General features: G+C 42.3%; 1 protein-coding gene and 1 non-coding gene across 2 annotated transcripts; both read right to left on the minus strand.

Moving 5' to 3' along the window:
* Positions 1-1,051: 1,051 nt before the first annotated feature.
* Positions 1,052-11,788, minus strand: PPP1R8 (protein phosphatase 1 regulatory subunit 8). Its single transcript, XM_044435109.1, has 7 exons — positions 11,695-11,788; positions 7,852-7,912; positions 6,023-6,176; positions 4,115-4,335; positions 3,550-3,694; positions 3,283-3,347; positions 1,052-1,542 (listed from the first exon to the last, which is right to left on the minus strand). The coding sequence occupies exons 1-7, from the start codon at positions 11,757-11,759 to the stop codon at positions 1,189-1,191; spliced, it is 1,065 nt and encodes a 354-aa protein (XP_044291044.1). The 5' UTR covers positions 11,760-11,788; the 3' UTR covers positions 1,052-1,188.
* On the minus strand, positions 6,771-6,924 carry LOC123026116. Its single transcript, XR_006415245.1, has one exon.
* Positions 11,789-12,109: the final 321 nt, after the last annotated feature.

Genomic DNA, 12,109 nt, shown 5'->3' on the forward strand with positions numbered 1-12,109 from the left:
AATTCAGGACGCCAGGAAAATGCAGTTCCAATTTCATATTTACTTCACTGTGTCCAGTATACACATCTAAACCAGCTGCAAAGTCTTTTGGTTCCAAACATTTGGAACTGAAGTAAATACCCACCTTAAGTCAAATTTTATCAACCAAAACAGTAAGTTAGCAGGCCAGATTGTAGCACGGTGAAGTTGAAATTAGGAAACTACCTGAATTTGGGCATTATGTGACAGAACTGCGCACATCGCGATGTCAGAAATTGGCTGACCTTTCTTGGGCTGTTATTTTAGAATTAGCCCAGAAAAGGCGGCATGCAGGAAACTGCACAACGAATTCTGATTGTGTAAAGAGCATAAAATCATACAGAATGTGATAGAAGAGCATTGCTGGGCATCCTATTCACAAGGACTGCCCCATTAGAAAAGCCAAACTACTGCCATTTGATCTCATTTTTTGGTTAGGAAGGGACACTGTAAGATTACCTTAAACTCTCATGTTAACTAGTTCTGAAATACACATTCCTTATATATTTTGGCGCTTTTTGGATGCTAAATAGCAATTAATCCATTCCATTTTTATTTCTTGACTATTTCATTACACCTGCAGCTTTCAAAACATTGCTTGTTTACACTGCAAACACAAAGGGTAGCCTACACTAAAAGCACTTCATGATCCTGAGCTATAAAAGCAAATGCCTGTGCTTGACTTACACAGAAACAATTTCAATATAAGCCTGACAAAAGTGCTGCTTTCGGACATGTTTCTCTGAAGGAGTCTTTATCTGAGACCGGCTGGTTAAAACTGAATGGGGTTACTCTCAGAAACTAAAAAATGTCAGTTCTGCACCCTCAAGACTGAGCCATAAATGCTGACTGTGAGTTACTTGACAGCTCCTCACAAATGCATGAATAATATCAGAAGAAAAATAACCATGAAACAATAACGGGAGAGTAAGAGAGAGGGGGAAAAAGGATGCTAGGTGTTGCAGTTCCACAGGCAGTGGGATACATTTTGGTGTTTCTTTCTCAGATGCCCGTAGAACTCTCCGGAAGGTTGGTATTTTAAGGGAGCTTAACCCTGTCTATGACACACAGTTCGGACCCAAGTCTGAAAACTGCTGCTGCTGCTTTTGCACAGTTCTTTCCCGCTGGTGGGTTGCTTCCATCCCCCTAGGATGGGCCGCACGTCGCAACTCAGATCAAGAGAGATGGGGTGGGCTTCTTGCCGGGCCAAGCTTCTTTCGCGTACTTCTTTTTCTTGGGTTCATTCACAACTTCAGGATTGAAGACGGCGGGGTTTGGAGTCGGGTTCATGGCCACTGTGGAGGGTGCAACTGGAGTCAAGTCCACATCTGGGGCGAGGTTAGGATAGGGCATAGGCAGGCCCCCGATGAGCGCTGTGCCGTGAACACTATGGGACTGGGTGCCTGCCTCGTTGTGTGTCGGAGGGAGGCCACCGTACAGTCCTGCACTGTAGGGAAAGTTCTGCATGCGCCGTGTAGCAGCCTCGTCCACCATCAGAGCACCGGAGCTGTCCATTCGCTTTTTCTGCGGAGAGACAAGCAGCCTCTCAGTACAAGCGCAAGGAATCCAACCCTTATCTTCCCCAATATTCACTGGAGCGAGGTAACATTAGGAACAATTTTTGCTTGACTTGCTTTTTCCCCCTTGCCCACCCCCACCACTTTTGCGTAAGTGTCAGACTGTAAACCTGTCATCAGACATTCTTTTTCGTATCTGTGGGCAGCACCCAGAATGCCAGTGTAATAACAGGCTAGATACAAATTAAAAAAAAAGTTTGTCAGGAAGTCAAAACTGGATTTTGAAAATGTAAATCTGCTTTAATTTTTTTAACCTTGTCAATACAGCTCTCTTAAAACATCTTACCCTACGGTTAATGTTTAAATTGAATCAACACCTCCTATTAGATCCACTTACAGAAGGTGTTTCTATGAAAATGAAGCACCTATTTGGTCATTTCTCAAATACTAATATTTGTATGCTACCTACCGAATTCAGGCATTCCCTATTCATTAACTGGTTATTAAGTATTCTATTTTGCAATATGTTTTAAAATGAGTAACCCCCCCCCCCGCCCAAAGTTATCTAAAAAGTGATATAAACTATCTCCTCCTATGTAGGACACCTAACATTACTTAGGAGTAACAACTTGATTTAGTAAGATGTATAACATTGTTTGGAAATATATTTAGTATTTATTACATTCATATGCTGCTTCACAGCCTGAAGGGCCCTCTGGGCGGCTTACAATGAAAGAGATGTGTCAGGTAAAAGGATGAAGACATATCAAGTGCACCTACTTCGGCGTTGGTTTAAATCATCCAGAGAGTGTATCAAAGAGAAATGCCCAGCTCTTCACAGGAGGTTTTTTAAGCCAAAGGAAGCAGCCATGTAATTCTCCCACCCTCGAATTTGAAGAGTTACTCTATCCTCTCACCTCATTCTGCTACATGTATAGATTTCTATACCCTTTCTTCCAAACTGCAGCACCACTGATTACATTTTTCCTCCGTTTTTGTATTATTTTTGTAATTGCCAAATTGCTCTTGCTTTTCATTTTTTGTTATAGGACCAGCAGGGGGAATTGTGCTAGGATAGTGACAAAATTCTTGAAGTCCATTGCTGTGAAATGGTTTCTCAGCGTGTCCTGAGGCATTCATGCTAGGTCTTGGTTAAGGAGTCATTCTTTTAAGAGTCCCCTGGTTGTGGCCATCCTCTCGTCTACCGAGGTTCACTCTGACTTACAACAATTCACATTCACTTGCTATGCTAGGCTGAGGTAATTTTTCTCCTAAGTTCCAAGTCACAGAACTGATTAAAGTTACTGTTTGCAACTCTGAAGAGCTAGATTTCACTACCTTTGGCATATTCTTTCAGTATATGGAAAAAATCCCAAATATGAGATGGCTTGATTCCATAAAGGAAGCCACAGCCCTGAGTTTTCAAGAGCTAAGCACAGCTGTCAAGGTCACGACTCTTTGGGAGTGTTCATTCATAGTGTTGGCATAAGTTAGAGAGGACTTTACAGCAAGTAACAAGGAAAATATCTTGCCAAATTCTCGCTGCTCTTGTTGTATCAGAACTGGTCTTTATTCCTTACCCAATTCAATCTTTGCCAAACATTCAATTATACCTGAAAATAAGTCCCAAGGCAATGCTACTTACTTCTGTGTAAAGTATAATGAGGACTGGGCTATTATAAACAGCTCTACGGATCTAGCAGTAACAAAGAGCAGACTGTTACAGTTTTCCAATTCAGCAGCTTACCTTCACGGGGACAACTGCTGTTTGTACCATGTTTCTGAAGCGTCCAACAGAAGGGTCCACGTCCTCTGCAAGGGTAAATCAGAATAAAGTACGAAGCTTATGTGAAAATGGATTCTGAAGGGCGTACGCAGAACTGAAGAGGACATAACACAAGCCGGCTGAAAGTGAAGGGATATACCAACCACTAAGCCCTTCAGGACGACCTCTGTACATTGAGGGACCCCAACTCAAGAACAAGAGGCAGTCAGACCTATACCTGTCACTCACCTGGGTTGATGATCTCATCATCATCACTGAATGTTACTCTTGAGTTCTTTCGTTTTCGTTTTGGTCTCTGGATATCTAAATTTCCTTCTTCTATAGTTAACGTGGAGATCCTCTTGTTGTGGGCTGTGTTAAATTCTGTCAGGTTCTAAGAAGCCGAAAGGAAGACTATCAGTGCAGCACATACTCTCAAATTAAAAATGACATCTTATTTTCCCACACACTCCATTAGCATTTGGGATTAGACCACTCCTAATCAAAGGAGCCTATGGGAGGAGACCTTTAGCAAGCTCAGCCACAAGCAGTAAGAGTTTTCTTGACTATATCAGGTAATGGAAATTTGACTACAAAAAGTCCAAAAAGGTTTGGCCAGTCTTCCTGGCCCTGGTTCTATCTGGGCTGTAAGAACCAGCTTAATACAGAATCACACGCAATGTTTTCAAGACAGAAAGAGCTCTCTTCAGATTCTGTTGTGGATGCCATGGTCCCATCCTGGAAACCCCTGTTCCCTCCGCAAGGTAGACGTGTGAAACAGCTTCATTCCATGGGCAAGCCAAGGTATACTCACATCGAGCTCTGTCTCCTCTTCTGGCAGGCCGAGCAGTCCCTTGAGCTCATCATCCTCACTGGTCATCTTCTCATCTCCTTTTACTGCAGAGGGCACCGTCTGAGGCTTTTCTCGCAGAGTGTAGGCCCGTGTGGAGGCGCCAAACGAGACCGTAGAGTCAATGGGAATCTGCTGAGGCTTGTGAGGCTCCAGACGAATGTGACCCAAGAATGTGCCATGGGCTAAGAATTTTAGAACCCCCCCAAGAACCAACCATTAGCCTTCAAGATGTTATTAAGGTTTCACGGGACCCTTGAAGTGATCAACGCTCATAATCTCAGTGCCTCCTCCTCCTCATTATTCTTATTCTTTCATTTATAGATGCCCAACGGCCAAAGCCCACTGGACTGTGTAAAATCAACATGTAAAATTAAATGCAAACTTTAAAAACAAATTGAGAAAAGATTCGAGGAGACAGGGACATTCAATATGATCAAAAATACACCTTTATGTACCTTATGGATTCTTTATTATTTAGTTACTGAAACTATATTAGCATTCCAAGGCCTGGAACAGTTTGCAATTAAGAATGCAGCAGCGGACAGTCAACATTCTTCAGTTTCACTTGCTATCCTTCTCTGGCAAGGGCAACACAAAATCCCAACCTTTCTTTTCAGTTTGCCCCTCTTGGTCAGTCCTATTTGGCATTGGGCAGGAGTGGAACCCTCCAATATTTCTTTCTTTACTATCAGAACAGTTTTCAGCTTGCAACTCTTTGGCTTTCAATAGAACAGGCTAAGGCAATCTGTTTGGGCACTTACGGCCCTTTAGGTCCCCAAAACAAGTATTTTCTTCCCATCCCAAGTGAGGTCTAGAGCCGGAAGAAGAGGGTGGGGATTGTTTCTACACCTGCATTTGGCTTCCACAATTGTGGGGATGATCTCCACCCATCACTCCAGCTCCAAACTGCAAATGTACAGAGTTATGGATGAGAAGAGGAGCAGGGTCCTGCCACCCACAAGCTTGGCCTTGGTGACCAAGACCAGTCAGAATGTGCAGAACCCTCTAAAACTCATCAGTTTGGCACAAGGCGATCAGCAGCAGCACTATAAAGCTATACTGCCCCTCCTAAAAGGGCTGGCGTCTGCAACCTCCCTGAAAAGGTACAAGTTCAGATCAACAGTGAACCTTATCAGGCAGGTAAAACATTAGCCATTTCAGTGCAGACCCTATTATACACTACTAAGCTCAAAACAGAAAATAGCTAAAATGATAACAAAGCCACATTTACTCCCTCTGGACAAGGGTGACGAGGTTTCAAGAATGTCCAGCTGTCTCCCATCCCAAACACCTAGGAGCACCCAACACCAAAAGACTAGGATGGCATAATATCTTATCACCATGGGTCAAAGCAGAGGTTGAGGGCATTGCCTCCTCCTACTCTGCGACCCACTGCCATGGGCAATTTGGACCATTTTTGACCAATGCTTAATAAACAATCAAACTCTGGACCAATGTTTAAAGACTAGTCTCTTGAATCCAAATGATAATAGGATTCACTGAAGGACACCCTCCATTTTGCAGCACGCCAGTCTCCTTGTTATTTTCTTTTCTCTTTCAATTGCAAGAAAATCTTCAGAAAATAAGGAGGAGCAGGTCATCTGGCAGCTGCTAACAGTGTCAGTGTTGTCAACAGGCATATCAGTGTTCATAGATCCCATGTTCTATACCCCAGCTACAGCCAAAACCAACTGATGGGACATTTTGTGGAATGTCATGGTGTCCCTTAAAAATTTAAACTTTGCCCATTTCAGCGGAATATGAAGATAAATATATTTGAACCGAAGTGCCTAGAAATTAATCTTGAACATTTCTTTTGCGTGCGCGCACCCTACCCCCAAAGAGCTGTTTAATTATCAGTGAACTTACTGCTGTTGAGATCTATAAGAAACACCCTCTTCAGATGTTTGTGGTAGACCAAGGCTGCATGGACCCGAGAACATGACTGGTGATCAATGGTAAAATCACATAAGTCTGGATTTCTCCCAAAGAGATAGTATTTCTTTTCATCAATGATCAGCTTCTGTGGTAAAATATCAAAGAGATGGTAAGGTAAGACTCAAACCTTTTTTTGCTTTGTCATCTTAAAAGCAAGGATCTGAGTACAAAGAGTAGGCTATGAGTAAGAGTAGGCTCTTTTTTATAATACAGAGGAGAGATTGCCACCCACCTAGAAAGACAGGCAGTTAAAAGAAACCCCACCATTGACTGGATAGAAACTAGTTCAGACCGTGGCACTCCATCTTTGCTTGGGCTGCACCACTTCAAATGGGGAGGGCTGACATAGCTGAATAAAAGATCTTTCCAGCACTACTGCTATAACACAAGATCATGTTTCAGAAGTTATGTTAAATTTTATTTACATTTAAAGCACAAAGATATCACCAGTTTTCTAGGATAGGCACACTTAGTTACACTTAAGTGACAACAGCTATCTGTGGATGGAAATTAACCAATGTGACTCAGCAAGCTTATGTATAAGTAAAGGTGAACAAGCACCGCCAATATCTAACCAGGCCTTTTAACAAAGCTACAAACAACTTTTATAGACTTGAAAGAGGAATGGAAAAGCAGGAGCCGCTTCACTGCTCTAGAAATCATAAGCAGGTGAAAACTCATCTGTGCCTCTGAATCATAACCCAGTGTGACTCTCCACATACTGAGCTTGATCACTTCATGGCTTGCTTTGATGTTGCACTTCTTAGACCCAGCCAATCACAAGTTATACCTCTGGACTAAGGTAAAGATGGCTTGGTTAGTATCAAGTGCTTAACAAACTATTTGGAATTAAACAAGCATTTTTTGTAATTGCCGGATCACACTGTGTTTTAGGTTTCAATTGCTCTTGAGGTGTTCACTTTTTGAAACTACATACAAACCAATCAGGCCTGGTTCTAATGTATGTACCTTGGCTTAATATGTGAGATATCCATGAACCAAACATGCCTGCATTCACACCTTGTACAAGTCTTTAATTAACCAGTTTCCTGTTATATCCAAATTATTCACAAAGATCAGAACAAGCCATAATGTTAAAACACTGAAGTTTGTCTTAGATCTCAGAATGTTCTGATCTTGGTAGCCATGCTTATTTTTTTAAGAGACAGGTGAAGACAAGGTGTGGCATGAAGATGAAGTACAAGGGTGCAAGGCCTGTGCATATCTCAGCTTTTTAAAAGAGATGTATAAGACCAAGTTGAACCCATAGAGTATCACGTACCATGACATGTGAAATACCACATATATTCCCCTGCCCCATTCCCTGGATGGATGAGATCCACCAGACCGAACTGAACTTGGACATGAGAGCTTTTCTGCATATTATTACTCATCTGTCTAACAGAAGTATCTCACAGTTATTGTCAAGATAGCAGTTTTTTTTTTTTTACAAAAGGATTGCCCTTCTGGGTCCAAACAAGCACCATTTACAAGGTAATGCCATAGGGCAGTGACTGGGGAGATGCATATCCTGCACCCCAGGGTACAATACTGCCATCTGGTTGTAAGGTGCTGTGCATACTTTGATGCAGAGTCTGTATTCATGCAAAACAGGAAGCAACTCAAGTGGGATTGCCAGAAGTGCTGAGATATTCTGGCACACAGATGCATACTGTTTCCTGCTTGTGTTTGTAGCTACAGCTACCCAGAACAGATATAGATCAGGTCCACATTCAAATGTTCTGCATCTATTTTCATACCTCTATAAGTTTGTCTCCTTTGACTACATCCAGGTGCAACCCTGGTGGAGGCTTTCCTGCCCTAGGAAACAAAAACAGAAGCATGTTTTGCTTAGGCGTAATCCAGTGAGCCTTTGGACTCTTTACAGGTCACAGACCAATAGACGGAAATGAAAAACACCTCTCAGACATACTTTAAAGGGTTGCATGTTTAGATAAATGGCCGACTGCTCCCAGCATGCCCCTGCCAACATGGTTGGCCAGAGGATGCTAGGAGTTCTAGGCTTTATATCCTTCTAAACATGCATACATTTGGCCTTAGGAGATACAGCAAGAACTACTCATGTTTTACCTGCTGCAAAATGCTGAAATGAAGTATATGAGAAACAAGGACCTTTTAATACAGATATGTGGGATACACAATTTCAGAGTGTACCACATGAAGCGCTTGTGAAATTTGTCAGCATCTTTGGACAATTCTATGAATATGCTTTTTAAGACACATTAGTTATTTTATGGAATTGGGTACCATCAAATATGAGAGTCCCTTGAATGGCTTTAAAATTAGATTCCACAAATATATGAGGTGGGCCTATGACCCTTCATATTCAAAGTAAATACTCTTATGCAGCTTAGGGGCAAACACTCTAACCCCTACCTGTGAACCTCCCAGACGAATCTGATTAAGAGGATGCTGGAAGAAAAATATCTCTGGGCTAAACCAGCAGTTTTCATATATTCTTATGAGGTTTGCAACTAGAGGTTTGCACAAACTATTATCATTCAGTGAAATCAAAAAGCAAAAGGACTGATATGTCCTTTTTAGAAAGAGTACCACTACAGGAATGTTTCTTTGTCTAATCCATGTATAGGGAAAATTAAGCAGTGTTGACAAATAAAGTCTTGGATATTTGTGCATTATTGAGGAGTAATGCATTTATTTAGAGAGGCTGGTTTTGGCACAGTGGCCAGGTGACGGAGCTCAAATTCAGGAAGTCCCTTTTCTTACTCTCGCCTCTGCTACAGTCACCATGTGTCTCAGTCTCCATGACCCTTGTCCCAGCCTGGCAGTTGGGGATAATACTCACCTTACAGCTGGTGTAAGGATTATACAATAATATACATTAAGTGCTCTGAAAACCTCTGAACATTAGAAATACTTATTACTCTTATTATTTTTTCTCTGTTAGAAGGATCAAGCTCACTGAACTGATCTAATAATCTTAAAAACTTACCTCTTATGCATAACAGTATTTCTGGCCCCAAACTGTGTTAAATCTATACTAGAAGTGAATGCCAAGGAGTGGCTTCACCTGCGTGGCAGAGAGAAACAACAACATGAAGCTCTCTGACTCAAGGGTCATTGCATGGGCCTCTGCACTGGCCTATAATCAGTTACCTTTGGATTGGGGACGTTAAAGGGAGACCCTTAATAGTGATGGTGGCACAGTTATGGAACCTTCTCCCTGAGCAAATGCACTTAGCCCACTTTTCCGAATTTTAGATGGGCTTTGAGAACTTTAAAAAAGTTACTACAGGCTTTTAAAGATTGATTTTAATTTTTGCCAGTTCTTAGATTTTTATACCAGTGCACTGCATTTTTAGGTTTTTATTCTGATGTGTTTTTAAAGTTTGATAGTATGTAATTTTTAAGTGTTACTTTATTCTTTTTCTTTCTCCACTAGTGAGCTGCCATGGAAGAAAAATTGAGGGCTAAAATGTGCATTGAACAAATAAATAAAAGCAGCATGGGAAAATCCTACAATCTCCTTCCCCAGACCAAATAATTTGGGATTTGAACACTTACTTCTATGTAAAGTGTGCATTCTTCTCACTCCTTCACTATTCTTCTTCTTCTTTCCATCACCCCAAACCAGTACCACAGCTGATAGCCCCAGCCATCATTAGCACAGAAAGTAAAACCTTGCTTGTCAGGCCACAAACCAGAGAAATGTTTGATTTCTTTAACAGCCCCATTATTTATTATGGAGAATGCATTTATTAGAATCTCACAGGATGTTAATTCATCTTAAACATATGAATCTTTCATGGTTTGGCAAATATGGAGCATGAAGACTATACAAAAATGAACCTTTCTGGACAGTTCCCAAAATCCCGTGAAGATTTACTGTGAAGATCACCAAGAGAAATGTTACATATTTTCTCTCCTGTCATCAAACCTATTTTGACAAATTTATATGCAGGATGGCCACACTGCTGTGACATATTCTTTGGATGGAGTGGATAGGAAGAAAATCCTCCTCTTAGCCACTTTTATGTATATGTATTAGGAAGCAAGGTGCAACCACGAAAACTCAATTTGCTGCTCTTTAATCAGTTACACTGCAAGGAGGCTTGGCCCCTTCTGTCTCTCCAGTCAAAAGCAAAGAGGTTACCCTCATCTGGACTTGGCAGTAATCTATAACTACTAGTAGTGGGGTGGAATCCAGAACTTCCTACCCCACCTTTGTCTTCTTCCAGAGATTTGGTGGGGGAATGAGTTTTTTGTACATTTTTCCATCCCTTTCCCTTTGGGGAAGGTTCATCAGTTTGACCAAAGGAGCTCCCTATGATCATAGTGACCAAGTCAACATTCCCTCTTCCAAAATATGAAGCTCTCAGAAAACAAGCACAGATACTTCCATAACCTGTATAATTTGACAAAGAAAAGCAAGATAAATTGTTTCTAGGAAAAGAAGGAATTGTGGGGCTTACAGCAGTAAAAGCATACTGAACAAGCAAAATAATATCTATTTTCATAAGGTCTGGGAAGTGCCACACCCATCCAATGAAGAGGCATTTGTTTGTTACATCTCCATCCTTCACTACCAAAACTTCTAAAGCAAGCACTGTGTATGATCTTCTTAAGTAAAACAGAGTATTTGCCTGACCATCTGGATACAACAAGAACAAAGTTATAGCTGCTGGCCAGTAACCAACAATGTCATATACAGGCAGTTGGTGGGCAAGTATCATTTGCTGTTGGCCATAGGACTATACACAAACACCTGGCATCACATTGAACTACATTCTTCGTATCTTGTAGTGGTCCCACTACAGTTTAACATGTTACTCAGACTCTTACAACCAGCCATACAGACATTCCTATACACAATATATTTTTTCTCCTCTAAAATAATCATAGCCATGGAAACACAACAGAACTGAAAGGGGAGGAGAGGGCACAAGTACACCACCCCAGATGCTAAGATGTGGTTCAAGAATACTTAGAGAAACTTCCTTTCCACTCCCATATTTATGTAACAAGTGGAAGTAACAATTCACTAACATGGCACATTCACTAATAAGTGAGTTAACTGTCCGCTTTTTGCGCAACTTTTCCCCACCCCTTCCAGCAAAAGGGTGCAAACATTGCATGCATACAGACTTATTTTCCCTATTACTTAACAAAAGCCACTCGGTATTTTAAAAAAGTGTGCACTCTCCCTATGTTCAGAGGCCGTTTTATTTTATATAGCTTGGTGTAATGAACACAATCTCTGCCTCAAGCTCAAAGGCTCCTTTACATGCATCACTCAATTCGCAGGGTAGCTCTGTTCATGTTCAGAGGAACCCTTTAACTTCACATCGGTTAGTGCAAAAAACATGCCCTCTAGCCATGCTCAAAACCGTGAAATTTTCTTTTTTTTCCGTTTCATATGTTTTATATATTCTAGGGGAACATGACACTTCAAGGTGTGTAAGCCCTGATGATTCTTCACAGTCCCTCCTCCTTCGCATGGGTTACTGGACCCAGGCCCAATCCCTCTTTACGAGGCGGCTCCGCCTCCCCAGGGAAATCCAGACCCTTCCGCACAGCAATCCACCTTCCCGCTGTCCAACGACACAGGCCTCCACCCTCACCAGCTCGGACAGTCAAAGAGCGGGAGACTCCCGCCACCACCAGCAGAATTCGCGTTCGCCGCCATCTTGGGACTGCCCCATTCAGCCGGACCTGAGGCACGCCGGGAAAGTGGAAGACCCGGAAGGAGAAGGGGAGGCCGTCCCGGCATGCACCGCGGCGAGGAGGGCGGGGGCGGAAGTCCAGTGCCGGGCCGGCCTGGCCTGCGCTGGAGCTTGAGCGGAGCGTCCTTGGCGGCGCTGCCGAAAGAGCGGGAATTTGGTCTCTCCTTCCGGCTTGGGCCCGAGCTCGGAAGTCTTGGCGGCAGAACCAGTGGCGAGCGCTAGGCCTGGCCGCTCTTCGGTACAACTTGCAGTACAGGACCTATTTTATTTAATGTCTTTATACCCTGCCTTTTTTTCAAGGAACTCGAGGCAG

Source organism: Varanus komodoensis, unplaced genomic scaffold, assembly GCF_004798865.1.
Source record: "Varanus komodoensis strain SLA01 unplaced genomic scaffold, ASM479886v1 scaffold29_1, whole genome shotgun sequence".
Classification (NCBI taxonomy): domain Eukaryota; kingdom Metazoa; phylum Chordata; class Lepidosauria; order Squamata; family Varanidae; genus Varanus; species Varanus komodoensis.